Source organism: Octopus bimaculoides, chromosome 10 (genome assembly GCF_001194135.2).
Source record: "Octopus bimaculoides isolate UCB-OBI-ISO-001 chromosome 10, ASM119413v2, whole genome shotgun sequence".
NCBI classification, from domain to species: Eukaryota; Metazoa; Mollusca; class Cephalopoda; order Octopoda; family Octopodidae; genus Octopus; species Octopus bimaculoides.
This window is the reverse complement of record NC_068990.1, coordinates 15,117,985-15,134,508: the sequence shown is the minus strand read 5'-3', so window position 1 is coordinate 15,134,508 and position 16,524 is coordinate 15,117,985. Positions and strand designations below refer to the sequence as shown.

The following is a 16,524-nucleotide window of genomic DNA, read 5'->3' as shown; positions in this document are numbered from 1 at the left end:
TATATATATATATATATATATATTTATTTATTTATGTATATATTAATATTATCTTGGTTGAAAAACTTCGATAATGCAAATATGTTAATAGTTACCACGGTAGCAAAAATCTCACAAAATCTGGGATATTACACCCGGTTAAGGGTTAGAAATTCCATGTTAAAGTGATGTATTTTGAGTTGATATAAAGAATAATAATAAATGGAGCTTATTGATTATATGCGTTTTGCTCCATTTATTATTATTCTATATATAAATATATATATATATATATATATATATATATAGATATATATATATATATCTTTGTATATCATTTGTTCATTTGTTTTACATACATTTTTCTATGTTAGCATTGATTTGACTACTACATCTTGTTGAGGCATTGCTGTACAGCTGCTCCTAGCCCTTACTGGTTTTCAAGTAAAGATCTTTTCATTCCACTCCTTTCTGAAAGCATAAAGCTACCAGGCAATTTCTTGACAGAAATGACAATACAGAACACTGTCCGCAGCTCAGCAGTTGCAGAATGTAAGCAGTCACACACATGCACGTATACACTCACAAACACATACACACATTCACATTGCTGGTGCCACATAAAAAGCACCCAACACACTTTGTAAAGTGGTTGGTGTTAGGAAGGGCATCCAACAGTAGAAACCATGCCACAATAGACAATGGAACCTAACGCATCCTCCAGCTTTACCAACTCTTGTCAAACCATCCAGCATGGAAAACAGATGTTAAATGATGATCCATGATGTTCTTTTAATGTCCATCTTCTATGTTGGCACGGGCTTGAATAACAGGATCCAATGGTTCAGAGTGCTGCGTCTTGTTCCAGTGTCTGCTTTGACATGGTTTCTATGACTGGATACCCTTCCTGCCATCAACCACTTTCCATAGTGTCCTGGGTAGTTTTTCATGGTACCAGCACAAGTGACGTTGCTATGTAGCTCAAAAGATTAAGATCTCCATCAGCTGAGGGAGGCAGTTTTATCTTAGGTGTTGAATAGTTAAGAGTGTGAATGGAGGAGCCAGAACAGGTTTTGCAATACATAAATGAATGCTCACACTATACAAGAGTGTGTGGAGCTGGAAAGAGAAATAAAGATAGTGGTGATGAGGTGTAAGGATGAGCTCTGGCAGGTCAGAAGAAGAGGAAGGAATGCTGGATATAAGCCGTAAAAGTTTATGGAGAATGTGAGGGATGGTAAGAAATAGGGTAGTGATGCAAATATACTGAATAATGAACAAGTGTCAAGGTGGGAGAGATGTCTATGATAAAGTATGTTGGATGGAAGGTTTGGGAGAGATGATGACTAGAAGGTGAAGAGCAGCTGGATAAATAGAAAGAGATGATGTGAGTCGGTAGGTTGCAGGAGTGTGAAAAGAGAGGTTGAAAGTGTGTGTGTGTGTGGAGAGAGATTATAGTGCATGGGAAGAGAGTGAGAGATGATTATCGTTTAACATCTGTTGTCCGTGCTGGCATGGGTTGGATGGTTTGACCAATGCTGGCAAGCAATGGGAGCTGCACCAGACTGCAGTCTGATTTGGCATGGTTTCTACAGCTGGATGCCGTCAATGTATGGTGATATGTGCAAATCAACAGGAAATAGTTGAATGGAGAAGGAGAGATAATTTGGTTGCATAGAAGGGGTTGGGTGATCAATGTAAGATGTGAGTGAAGAGGGATAATGTAAGAATGAAGCGTGGAAGTCAATTGAAGTGGTCTTGGTTAGTGAGAAAGTTATTTGGTATGACGGAAAAGGTGATAAAATATGTAGTTCTGCCCTCATTTGTTTACAGCAGCAGAATACTGCAGTTGGCAAGTGATGGACAGATCAGTGATAGAGAGTGAAGGGTGGAGGGAAGATTTGGCAAGGCAGTCATACACATCTGTATCAACATCACTGTCATCATCATCATCATTTAACTTCCCTTATTCCATGTGGACATGGGTTGGATGGTTTGATATGAACTGAAAAGCCAGAGGGCCACACCAAACTCCAATGTCTGCTTTAGCATGGTTTCTACAGCTGGATGCCGTTCCTAATGTTGGCTACTTTACACAAAGTGTACTGGATACTCTTTTCGTGGAAGCAGTACTGGTGAGATCATCGAGACAAAACTCAACTGATTGGTGTATAGTCTTGAGGGATATGAAAGTATGATAGATACATACATACAACACACGCACACACGCACACACACACACACACACACACACACACACACACACACACACACACACATGGTATTTGTACAGTTTTTCTTTGTACCAGATTAACTCTTAAGACCTGGATCAAACCAGGGCTATAGAAGAACACAGATGCCCAAAGTTCTGCACAGCTGGCCTAAACTCAAAACCATGTGATTGTGAAGCAGATTTCTTATCTACACTGCCATGCCTGTGTTTACCAATACACACACACAACTATACATACATTCATGCACACACATATATGTTTATGTATTTCGTTTTTTAACAATTATTGGCATTGACCCAAAATACTGAAGGAATATACATACAAATTGTTTAAATTACAAATTTTTTTGTGACCTTGTTCAGAGAAGGAAAGACAGCACCCATAGCTTTTTTTGCAGGGCCTCCAAGACTGCTAGGAGCAAATAGGAGAAAGGAACCATGACTAAGGGATTATCATCAGACTGAACACCTGGTCTGAATGTTCACAAGCAGAATGGAATCCGCAGAGAGAGAGAGAGAGAGTCCAAGAGCCAGTTGGTGGTTTTAAACGGAGCAACAAATCGACTCTTCTACTTACGAAAAGGTACAGTCAATCTGACAGGTTTCCCTCTACCATTTTCACTTACATGGCTTGGATGAACCTGAAACTATGCCTCAAGATACTTATTCAAATTACCATGCAGTAGGATTGAACTGAGAACAACATGATTACGAAGAAAACTTCGTAACTACACAGCCACACCTAATATGATAGGGGATTGAGAAGACAAGAGAAATATGCCTTAGTGAATTTCTATTCATCCTCATACCAGCATGTTCATATGGAATTTAAAAAACAATGTTGATGATGTCTTAAAATAGAGAGCTGTAGTTGCCTTTCAAAAAATTATTCAGAAATGTGTTGTTAGTTTTTGTATCAAATACTTTCAGAATTTTTTATTGATAAAAGGAATTTAAATTAGCAGTACAAGATACATTGATACAAGTGAGAAACATGTTTTTTAAGCATAGAAGTGCTAATGACTATCTGTTTATTTCAATTTTATGTCAGTTTTTGGAAGAAATGCTTTTAAATAGTCTTCACATTAGCCTTGCTGAAGAAGATTCGGTATCGACACCAACAAATGATCCAGAATTTCAGAGGTAAGGAAGCGTTTTGTTCATCAAGAATTTAAAGTATTGTATGTATTTGTAGATGAGTTGGATTTCATTGAAAGTTTAAATATGGGTTTGTAAAACAACATGCAACTTAATCTGTGAACTTTGCTCTGGGCTTGAAATTTGCAGCATGCCTTAAGACACACACACATGCACAAGGCCTGTAGAATGTAGAGTTTCAGATTATACATTGAGTTGGGGAGTTACATAAGGGTCCATAGAACTGGATTGGGACTTGTGAAACTGGGCAGGGGTCTTTACATTTGTGTAGGGAACTGTAGAGCTGAGTAGAAGCCAGTAGGGTCTTGTAGAGCTGAGTAGAAGCCAGTAGGGTCTTGTAGAGCTGTGTAGAGCTAATAGGATCTTACAGAGTTGAGTAGAAGCCAGTAGGGATCTCGCAGAGCTGAGTAGAAGCCAGTAGGGATCCCGCAGAGCTGAATAGATGCCAGTAAGAATCCCACAGAGCTGAGTAGAAGCCAGTAGGGATTCTGAAGAGCCGAGTAGAAGCCAGTAGAGATCCCGCAGAGCCGAGCAGAAGCCAGTAGGATCCCTCAGAGCCGAGTAGAAGGCAGCAGGGATCTTGCAGAGCCAAGTAGAAGCCAGTAGGGATCCTGCAGAGCCATATAGAAGCCAGTAGGAATCCCACAGAGCTGAGTAGAAGCCAGTAGGGATCCTGCAGAGCCAAGTAGAAGCCAGTAGGGATTCTGCAGAGCCGAGCAGAAGCCAGTAGGGGCCTGCAAAGCTATATTGGGGCTTGTAAAATTGAGTTAAAGGCTTGTAAATATCTGACAATTCTCTTACTCAAAAACGGAACTAAAAAGTCCTGTATGACCTTTTTGAATTTTGTGAAGTGGTAAAAGAAATGTCGAAAGCAGTCTTGTTTCACCTTGCAAAATTTCTCTTAGAGATTCTGCTCACATGTTCACACCTACACACACACACACACACACACACACACACATGATTGAACATATTAGGCATATTGCATCATGTCATCATCCAGTGTATATGAATGACAAATATTATTGATGGTGTCTTGTGTAAATAATAAAATGACTTCCACTTGTACAAAACATGTACCAGTTCTCTATTGGCTGACTGTTATGCTAATTAACATTCATTAGCTGCTACATATATTCTCAATCACTAATGATGAATTATCAAGGAATATATAAATAAGTCTTCATTAACAGTGTCTCACAGAGTGAATTTAGTCATAAATAATAGCTTATAATAATGTTTAAAACCCCTTATTTACATTGTTATTGGGACTTTCCCAGACTGTATTCATCATCGTTATTTTAACATCCACTTTTCCATGCTTGCATGGGTTAGATGAAATTTGTTAAGGCAGATTTTCTATTGCCAGATGCCCATCCTGTCTCTGACCCTTACCCGTTTCCAAGTATGGTAATATTTCCCTATGGCCAAACATTTTTTTTTTCAAGAAAGATTAGAAATGAACAACACTGATTGCATGACGACGACACCCATTTACAACTATTGCGTAATGTCAAGACTAGGAGACAGTAACATGTGTGTGCGCATGCACACACACACACACACACTCTCTCTCTATCTCTCATATATATATATATATATATATATATATGTGACTGCTACATGTGTATTTATGTTATGTAAAACAATTCCTTTTAATATTCTTAAGCAAGTCTTTAATAGCATGTCTGAAATAGTAGGACAAATAATTGAGGATCTTATAAATTTAAGATGATAGATAAAATGTAATTTCTAATCACTTGCTGCGTAATTCTTATTATTTGTATATTTATTTCTACTCTGTCGGTGGTAAATCTCAATTTAACTTTTACACTTTAGAAACCAGGCACTGAATTTCATTTGGCTGCCTTCCATCCATATTCATATGCCAGTCCTTGTGGAATGACTTTCATTGCTAGATGTCTGTCTTGCTGCTAAATACATAACTGCAAAGAATAGGTGAAATGTATTGTAAGTTCAGCAGTGAAATAAGATGTTATGTTGTTAGTCAGTTAATCCGGGTCAGATCTGATTAAGCAAATCCAGAAAACTGATTAAGCAAATCCAGGTCAGACCTGATCAGTGGTTTTAAGTCATGACTATCACATCATTTTTCTTAAGGCAGCGTGACTTGGAAGACATTATTCAAACATGTTCTCCTTTTTAAAGACAGTAGAGTATAATATGAGGGAGATTTGGCTGCTATTTCATGCAAGCTGAACCTCCATCTAGAGCAGTGGTTCTCAACCAGGATCCACTTAAGATTTTGTTAAAATTCATCTGCAATAAACTCATTCTTTGCCGATAACACAACACAATGTCTGAGGTATGTTTAAACAGATAACTTGATTGGTAATCTAGTACTACCAAATTACTAAATTATTCGGTCTAGTGTGAGGCTTTCTTTATCATCATACCATATTCATGTTTTGTGATTTTGAATTGACTTTGGGATTAAATTTGTTTTTTACTTGAAATATTCATTAAGGAAAAAAAATCAATTCAATTTTGTATTTATTGTAAATGAAATTCAATGTATGGGTTTATGACATTCAAATGTTTATTAGAACTTAGAATCATAGAGAAAAGTTTTAAAAGGTGTACATTTAAAAACTTCTTTTATCCATCCTCTCTCTCTCTCTGAAATCATTTCCACTGTTTGACAGAGCTTTTAGGTGATCCTCTCAATTTTTAAGTGCACTGAGCAACAGAGAAATATTTTCTACCCAGGCAAGAATCCACTCAATTCCTTGTTTTCTGCTCATGGGGGGGATCCTCTCTCAGAACTGCTTAATAATGAAACATTAATTATACAATTCTTATATTGCTTCCCCAACGATGCAATGTATTTTCTGGGAATACCTATTTACAACTTGGTGTCACTGACCACTTTTTGCTGTTCGCACAATATAGGCCAATGGTGGGATATCAATTGTCTTGGTTGGCAGCATTTAACTCTGAAAAAATCAGAGGAGCATATCAATTATTTTAGTTTCTACCAAAAGAAAATGGTCGAAAAAAAAAAAATCATCATAAAAAAAATAGAACAAAAAAAAATCATACTATCAAGTTTAAAATTCCATATAATTTTTATTTGTTCTTCCCAAAGATTGTTAATGTTTGTATATACATAATTACTGCTTTGCATTTGGATAGCCTTTAAAGAAAGAACATATTTCTAGTGTTCTTTCAATTTTCTGTTTCCAGCATCAATATGCCACTGAATCCATCTTCTCATGATCAGTCTGCTGCAAGCCCAAACTCAGAGGTATGATTGTTTGGGGATTTAGAAATAAAGGAAGAAGTCAGATGGCTTTCTTTTTCCTTCATTCTTTCCTCATTCCCATTCGTAAGGCTGCAGCTATTTTTTTGTTTTTTTTTCTGCACATTTGTTGTGGTTTTATGAAAAATTTAAAGCTACAACTTTATTCCTGACCATTTTATCATTGGTTGTCACTCATCATCCATTTCATTCCAAGTAAACAATAGCCAAAGAATCAGTCACTGGTCTTCAGACAATTCCATAAATATATTATATAAGTTAAAAGTTTGTATGCACTTGATTTTTATTAAAGTTTTTTTAATTTTTTTATATCCTTTAAAGAAATATTATAAGCTTCAAACTTATGAACTAACACACTTCAGGTTTTGCATTTAAAGAAAAATATTCATAAATTCAAAAATCCTTTATATTATTTGAATTCTTTAACCATTTTGTTACCAAAATTTCTGTTGAAAGACACTGTTTTTGTTTCAAATAATATGAAAAATAATGAAGAACGAAGAATTTAGTAAAATAACTTTGTCTTTATTAAGTTGGTGTTTGGATTATAAATTAGCATGAAGTTTTAATGAAAAGCTTTAATTTAGATAATTTTCAACAAGGAGTTTGTATCACAGGACCAAAGGTGATTTCAGGAACGTTAGTTTCAAAAGGGTTAAAGTAAACATCTTTTTTTACTTTGATAACAGTCCAGCTCTTTTCTGTTATTTCTATGTAGATCAGAACATCTGCTGCAGAACTCGTCTTTCTCCTTTTCCAAATAATCCTCTCATTAAGAAAGTATCTTTTGGCTTGTTCCATTGTAAATAACATTTCAACAAAATGCATACCAACCAAGATTATCTGTCTGATGTGCACAGTTTATTTGAACGCCTTATATTGAGATGTGTGTGTAAGCTGCTTAGATTTAATGTGATATAATCTGAAGAATTATTAAAATTCCACATTTTTGTTTTTGGTTTGTAATTTTCTTGATGTGGACTCATGTGTTGAAGCTGATTTTATTGTATCTTGGGGGTGTCATTATGCCAATAATAAACACAGGCACTGGATCTATTTCACTTCTTTTATTATTATTACTGGTCAGTTAGTAAACCAATTAACTAATTGTTTGATGAATCATTCAGGCATGGGTGAGGATGTGAATGACAAAGAGACTGACTAATTTAGTTGATCGATTGATTGACCATACAGTTAATCAAGCACTTGATTAGTTAATTGGTTAAATGGTTAGCCACTTGACTAATAATGATAATAATCCTTTTTACTAAAGGGACAACGCCTGAAATTTGTGGGAAGGGGACTAGTTGATGACATCGACCCCAGTGTTTCATGGGTACTTAATTTATTGACCCTCAAAAGGATGAAAGGAAAAGTCGGCCTCGGCAGAATTGTAAGTCAGAATGTAGCAACAGGCAAAATACTGCTGAGCATTTTATCCAGTTTGCTAACATTTCTGCCAGCTTGCTGCCTTAATAATGATAATGGTTTCAAATTTTGGCACAAGGGCAGCAATTTTGAGGGAGGGGATGAGTCAATTACATCGACCCCAGTGTTCAACTGGTACTTATTTTATCGACCCCGAAAAGATGAAAAGTAAAGTTGACCTTGGCGGAATTTGTACTCAGAACGCAATGATGGCCAAAATACCACTAAGCATTTTGTCTGGTGCTTGCTGCTATGATAATAAAAAAAGAAGTGAAATAGAACCAGTTTGTGTGTGCATGTTTATTAATTGTTAAAATTCTAATTTCTGTTAAAAGCTTACAACTCTAAAAAACCTGTTGTCTCCAGCAGAAAAAAACTTTTACTTTACCCTTACTTCTGACAACCTTCATGAGCAACACTTTCTGCTTCATATTTGATATGTTTTATTTGTGTGTCTTCTTAAACAATGCGTCCTCTGAATTCTTATCTGCACGTGAACCTGATTACATGCAAAATTAATTTCTTACATTAACCCTTTGGTGTTCAGATTAATCTGTCAAATGTAATGCTTATTTGTTCGCATAATTTTGAATTACTCAGGTTCAAGTGGGGTGTCCACAATATTTGCTTGTAACTTCAATTCTTCTACATACAGATTTGAAATTTTGTCAGTGGGTGCTTATATACCAGTGGTTTATAGTTATGTAATTTTAGCTGATCTTTCTGATTAAATTTGACTTTTATGGGCAGGTAAATTTAATTAACAGCTGTAAAAGCAATAACATTATGGATAAACACTAAAATTGCAATCCTTAATGCAGCTTACCTGTTTGATTTGGTACTAAAACTATCCCAGATGTCAACTGCTAACAATTTTGTAATTTTTCAAGATGAAGTACATTAATTTGAATTAATTAAAATACAGGTATAATCAGTACAAGATTTTATTCTTTCTCTATATTTCATTCAAACATTTTCATTGAAAATAAAGTACAAATCTCTTTTACTAGTCAATAAACCATTGGCTATGTACTCTTATACAATTTAATGAATACATTTACATAACAAAATGCATCTAATAAAAAAAGCTCATTAACAGGTAAGACAAAGGTAAATGCTGGTGTGTAACATACTGAAAATTAATATGCATTTCTCACTTTCACATATTCGTAATAAAATGAAAGGAATATATGAAAGTATTCCAATCAACCAACAAAATATAGTTATGCCCTATTTCTATCATGAAACTGTCCAATGCGCTCTTTATACAAGGGCACTTTGCAAAACAAATACATATATGAAGTCTTGACCTGATATCTTTTTGCAATTTTCATTTTTTGCTGCGAACACAATCTGCAAACTATTTTCCTTCCATTTATTTTTTCCACTTTATGGAAGTCAATATTTTCTCTGACATCCACCTCAGTTAATTTTGCTTTTCTCCCAGTTCTGTGCTTTCTGGAAGAGATGCTCTCATGTAACTGAGATGTGATGTCAACCCGAAATTTCAAATGGTCATAGTCCTTTAGTGGTGGAAGTATCTTGTGTCTTTTTATATAAACAATATATGAATTAACTATAGTTGTTAGACAGAATACTGGAGGTATGTGGATCACCATACCTTATATCAGGACTCCAGTAGTTCCACAGTCGAGGAAGCAGCTTGATACCAAACATAATGTTTATAGTAAAAAAAAAAAAAGCTCATATTTCTGCAGTATTAGTTGGCTGCCATAGTGGATCAGGTCTTCTACAAATAGAAATTATGCATTGAGCATATTTATTTGTTTCTTCTGCAACCGTTTCAAAAAAACTTTTCACTAAAAAAATGAAAATAAATAATCCAGTGGTTGAGCATCAGGAAATAGATTGTGTTGTTGACCAGTCTTTTTTGTCAAATCGGGAATTGTGGTTGATGTAGTAATCTTCAGCCATATTGCCGTAATGTTTTCAATATTATTTTTATTCAGTTCTATATTTAAGAGATGAGGAATTATTAACATTATTTACATTTGACGGATATTTGTCCTCATCTTGTTTGTTGTTAACACAACGTTTCGGCTGATATACCCTCCAGCCTTATTTACATTTGACAAATATCCGTCAAATGTAAATAATATTATTTTCATTATCAAGATATTGCTCATCTGAAGAAGATTCATAAATATCAGCTTCATCCAAAGACAAATCACTGTTGTTTTTGTTTATATTTTGTACATCATCATCAGTAAAACCTTCAGAGTTGGAATCCTTACTTTCTGATGTCATATCGTTAAAAACTAAGATTTTCACTTCTCTTCAAACATAGGTAAAACCAAAAGGTATAAAAAATTTCATGATATTTTTACTTGAATAAAAGCAGGAAAGGCTTTATCTCATATCTTGAAGCTACGAGAATCCAGTAACGTGATTTGTTTATTATTTCGTAGAAGAATCAGATACGACTGGATTTGGCCAGTTCAAATAAATAATGGGGAATTTTTGGCTGGTTTTTGGCTGGTCTGAACACTAAAGGGTTAACACAAGATTGAACATTTGTAGGGAAATGGTAGAGTTGATTGTGTTGGCTTCTGTTACAAGGCTGTTATTTATTTTTATCCTTTCTAGAAGGATGAGAAAACAAGTTCATTTTCTATGAGGTTTCAACACAGAATTGATAGATACACTATTTAAAGACAGTTGGTCAGACACAGTAATGTTTGTTTATACAGCTCTGTCTGTTGGAAATCTGAGAATAAGATAATTTGAGGCTACACCCTAAATTAAATTTGTATGATTACCTGATAAGGTAAAATTGTGCAAGAAGCCTGTGAACTTTGATCTGGTTTCAAACAAATGTATATCATTTTTATTTTGTGTAGAATTTAACACTTTTTAGTACGTTTGTTACAAAGCGTATGTACAAATGATTTGAACATAACCTATAAGAAAAACTTTAATTTTGGTGACTGCTTAAAAACTTCACATTTTTTAAAATAAATGAATTGGTTGACTGACCTTTGCATTTTAAAATGAGAATAGCTTTGTGTTTCTCTCTCCATAGTTGAGCTATTCTTGCTGTTTTCCTAGATTATCATAGGCTGACATTTACCAACCTTCCTTGCCCTTTCTGCTAGTTTTACAATAGAGTAGTTGATGCAGTTTTCAAATGTTGGAAAACCTGCTTCTGTTGTGGTTTGTCAGTAATTCAAAACTGCCGTTACTGATACTGTGAAGGCACGTGGCCTAGTAGTTATGGTGTTGCACTTACGATTGCTAAATCGCAGGCTTGATTCCTGGACTGGGTGGTGTATTGTGTTCTCGAGCAAAACGCTTCATTTCATGTTGCACCAATCCACCCAGTTGTAAATGGGTAGCCCTGTTGGGGAATAGTCTTCTATTCTTTAAGCCAAATTGGTCACCATACAAGATAACTCTACCCTAAAAAGTGAACATTTTTGGTTTGAAATGAAACATATTTACTGGGATTATCTAAATTTACATTTGTCTTTCAAACAATTTTTTTCCTTCAAAATTTTAGTAATAAAGTTTTAGTTTAAAATAGCTTTAAGACAGATATTCACTCATGTGTATCCAAAGTTTTGACTAATACTAAATATATCCCACACTCTCTCATAGTGTCACTGACCAGTTTATAGATGACTTGGCAAATATTTCTTTACACTTTATATTATACAAGACTATTAACATTAAAACAAAGTGAATATTATGGTGTGTGCGTGTGTGTGTATGTTTAAATCATTATTATAACTCTTCTACAACATAGTTGTTATATATGTTTTATGTATTCATTATAATTTAATTTTCCACTTATCTCCCCCACCTGTGATGGGCAGTGATGTAGTGAAAGGTTCAGGCATGGTTGTGCAGCTACAAAAAACTTCTCAATTACATGGTTTGGGTTCAGTCTGCTTCTGTGGAACCTTGGACAATGCACACACACACACACACACACACACACACACACACCCTTTCTCTCTCTCTGACAGGTCTTTTTTTTATTTCCATCTACCAAAACCACTTGCAAGGCATTGGTTGACCTGGGGATATAGCAGAAGACATGTGCCAAGCAGTGGGAGTGAACCCCAAATCACATGGTTGTGGAGCAAACTAATCATCATATATATATATATTCTCACTATATTTCTTAACTGGCTCTAGCTTTTGCACTGCTATATATCTATTATATTAATTTATAGCATTTATTAATTGAAACATTTTGTCTACATAAGTATTTAGCATAGGATATTAATTTTATTTAGGTTTATATTTTAATCAGTTGGTTCTAAATGATAAACTATACTTTGTCTTCCATTGCAAAACAAATTTCGAATCAGCCTTTGGCATTCATCCATTTTTTTCATCTGCCTTCTTTGTTTTCCTCTCCATCAGTAGTATGACTGTTATCATGATTTCAACACTGTGTTAGATCTATTGTTTTCTCAAGAAGCAGTATTTGTGAACTTTAAATTGACTGACTGATATTGTTTTGCTTGTGTGGTTCTTTTAAATCTTTTGTTACCGTATTTCCATTGAAATGAACTGCCTTTGTTTCTATTAATTTTGAAAATAAAGAAAAATTTAGTAAAATAACTTTATTAAGCTGGTATTACGGACATAAATTAATTTGAAATTTTGATGGAAGGTTTTAATTTAGATCACTTCAAAATGAGAAGTTTGTACTGTATAGCCAAGGACAGTCTCAGGCGAGTTGATCTCAAAAGGGTTAATCAAAAGGTTTCAATATGATTCTGTCATGACCATGGACTTCATTTGCATCTAATCTTTTGAATTGGAAGCTTCCAGTTAGGTCTCGTCATTATTGTGTGTGTTGATGGAACTCTTTCAGATGCACACTATGTCAACTCTGAAGTGCTCAAGGATTCAGTACTGTCCACTACACTCTCCCTCCTGCACACCAACGACCTTTCATCATCTTAAACAATTCCCACTTCCTATGCAGATGATATCCTTCTTTCTTTCACCTTCTGTACTCGAGCATCATCTATATGCAATATATTGGGTTGTCCGGAAAGTTCGTGCCGATTTATAGTAGCTTACCTTTCGACTTATTTGCCATGAAAACACTTCAATTCTGGGAAGAAGGTATTTTCAAGTTAAAGGAAAGATGGAGATGCATTGTGCAACAAATTGGTTCATATTTGGTTGATTAAAAATGTAATGTTGAGTACACTCTAAACTTGCAATAATTTCATGAATAGAACCTTCAAAAACATTCTCCAGTGTTGTTATATCCGGGTTTGACTCTTGACAGCATGAATATATCCTCATTGCACATTTCTAGGACCCTTTATTGTACTTCATCCCCAAATATGAAGAACATCCTACCAGAACCTTTAAAGTCACCGTAACTGCTAGTCCTCTCCATTAATCATAATTTCTCCAGATGATGTCACATCCTCAATGTGGCAAAAACTGACAGAAAACACTTCAGCTTTCAACAGTCACACTGATTCTATGCAAAGCTCTTTGTCCAGAGTATGACTTTAAACTGCATCCAGTAGTGGAGCTCTGATTCAGAAGTTGCAGGTACTTTAAGGAGTGTGGAACCACCTCTTAGCTATTATTGTCCCCAGGCCTTCCTCTGACCTCAAGTAATAGCATTTGTCAGGATCCCAGCTATGGGTTAATTAGTATGTCAGAGAATTCCCTCCAGAAGGTACTCCAATGGATCTAGTGCAGATGAGGCCCTTCAGCCCTTTTGATGATTATCTAAGATAAGGTAGCTTCATACAGATCATGCATCCTAGTAATTATTGGCTCATGGCACTTATTGTACCAGACCAATACAAGTTTGAAGGATATAAGAATGGGATTGGCTCTGCACAAACCATGCCCACTATAATGATATTCATCATGCTGTTTGTTCTGTAAAACCCAGACACCAGCATAACAGATTCTTGTTGAACCCCCATTTGGTGAAGAGGCGTAAAAATCTATCCATACAAAGCTCAAGGGAAAGCCTCTACAATGAAATGCTATTTTTACATCTGGATGGCTAATCTCAATCCATCTTGTGTCCACCCTGCATCCCCAGTCATGTACTTACCATTTTGTCCACTTTTTTTTCTCTTGAACATCAACCTTCTGCATTCATTTGCTACCCATGTATTTTTTTCCTGCTACTGTTAATCTTAGTGCTCTTCCAAACCAAGCCATTAAAAAAATAAAATGGAAAAAATTATTGCATATTCAAAGTTATGTTTCTTATTAAATTGTAATTTTTTTTTGCCTGGTTAACTTAACTGACCATCGACACATGTGTTTGTACAGAGTACCCCACATCTAATTCTGTATGTAAACAACCTCCTAGAAGTATGAATACGATAGTTGATACATGACCTTTGTTATTACTTGATCTATCATAGAGAAAAGGTCAACCATCTGATTACATTTGAGTACCTGATGTAAGCCACAAGATATACCATTTCAGACCTTGTTTTCTCTCTATCTAAAGTGCCAACTAGTGAATCTTGCAGTAATACACAGGGTGGACTTAGTCAACGTAACAATACTTCTAAAAATATAACAAAGCAAACCTTGGAGCTGGAGTGGAAGTCACTAAGTCATTTGAAAGGTCACAAATAGCAACAAAAGAACTTCTACTAACAAACAATTGATTGTTTAACCCACATGTTAACCCTTTCGTGTTCAGATTACTCTGTCAGATGAAAGGCTTATTTATTCACATTGTTTGCAATTAATCGTGCAGTATCACGTAGCTTCAAAATTTCAATGATGTGATTGTTTATTTTTAGAATGAGATTGTAGGTGTGACAGGCTATATCTGGCCAGTTTGAACATAAACCAGTTAAAATATTTGGGCCAGATATGGCCAGTTTGAATGCTAAAGGATTAAACAAAAGATCGACTTGTTAGCTCATTAGATATTTAACCAATTGACTAACAAGAAGTGGAATTGAACCAGTGCATGTGTTATTATTGGCATAATGATTCTCCCAAGACAACAAAAATTTATTTCAACACACAAATTCACATCAAGAATTTTGCAAAGCAAATACAAAAATTAAGAAAAAGATGATAACTATTATAAAATCTTTTTACAACATTTAAACTGGCCATATCCAGCCTAAATATGTTACTTGTTTTATGTTCTAACTAGCCAAATCCAGCCTATCCAACCCACCCTTCAATACCATTCTAAAAATATGCTATCACATCATCAAAATTTCAAAGCTCTGAGATAAAGCATGATTAATTAAAAAATAATGTGAATGAAAAAATGTCACATTTGACAGAATAAATTGAATGCTAAAGGGTTAAATTTAATTAACCAGAAAATATTGTACATATATTAATAATTGTGGAAGTTTACAATGAAAAGTTTTAAAAGATGTTCCTCAAGTATAACCCATTACTTTTCCATGCCCCTCTCTTGTATTTATTTCATAGATTTTGCTATTTTCCATTTGATACGTGTGTTCAGCCTATCTTTCATTCTACCCATCTCTTATGTTTCTACTTACTCATGTTTTTACCTCTAAAACCTGAACTAAACATTTTAAAAAACTTAATAATATATTCTGGTTTTCTTACATATAATTAGTAGATCATACTATAAGTATTGTCATTTTGCAGGATAAAGTTTAATTTTCAGAAAATCCTATTTTGTGACGTCTGACACGTTGCCAATGCATTTTCCCACCCTCATTGACACTGATTAAAATACAGGTTTTGATTTAAAGAAATTCCCCATTGACAAGGCAACAGATATATATTACATTACAAGCTTGACTAAATATTCAGGATGTTAATGGAAAAATTTCAAACATAAGATGCGACATATTCTGATTCATTATATTGAATTTGATATTGATCTTCTGTTTACTGCTTTGAAGCAAGATTGTTTTATGATTATATAAAAAACTGGACCAGAAACTGTCTTTCTTGTCACCATTTATTGTAACCTTAACTCATGCCTGGCTTACACCACTTCTGTGGATAAGGATCTTGTTACGTCCTTAAATGGAGACAAGTCAACCTAGACTTGTTGGGTGTTACCTTGAAACAATTGTTGCTGTTATGAAGAAGCACTCTTACACAACACTCCACTTATGCACAAACAACAAACAGTTAAAATCCTGAAAGATTTTACTAATACTAGGCCTTACAACCTCTGGTTTTTCAAGTTGGCCTCATACATACATGTACAGGGTTGGCCAAAAGTCACCCGACAGTAAGTCAAAATTCCATAAATACTTAATATTCAATTTGAATGCTGTGAGTTAAAAAGCATCTGTGCTGGTGCCACATAAAAAGGATCTGTATTGGTGCCATGTAAAAAGGAACTGAGTACACTCTGTAAAGCGGTTGGTCTTAGAGGAAGGGCATCCAGGTGTAAAAGCCATGCTGAAACTAATAATTGAGCCTGGTACACCTTCAGGCCTTACTGGCTCCTGTT

The 16,524-nt window shown here is 34.9% G+C and overlaps 1 protein-coding gene across 3 annotated transcripts in view; it reads left to right on the top strand.

The window, feature by feature from the left end:
- Nucleotides 1-16,524, top strand: part of LOC106875012 (uncharacterized) — a 47,582-nt gene that overhangs the window by 15,789 nt on the left and 15,269 nt on the right. For 2 of the 3 annotated variants that reach the window (XM_014922955.2, XM_014922957.2), the window contains 2 exons: nucleotides 3,264-3,355; nucleotides 6,578-6,638. In XM_014922955.2, coding sequence (XP_014778441.1) covers nucleotides 3,264-3,355; nucleotides 6,578-6,638 — 153 coding nt within the window. Of the gene's footprint in view, nucleotides 1-2,610; nucleotides 2,796-3,263; nucleotides 3,356-6,577; nucleotides 6,639-16,524 lie in introns of all 3 variants that reach the window. The other variant, XM_014922958.2, reaches the window with a different exon arrangement.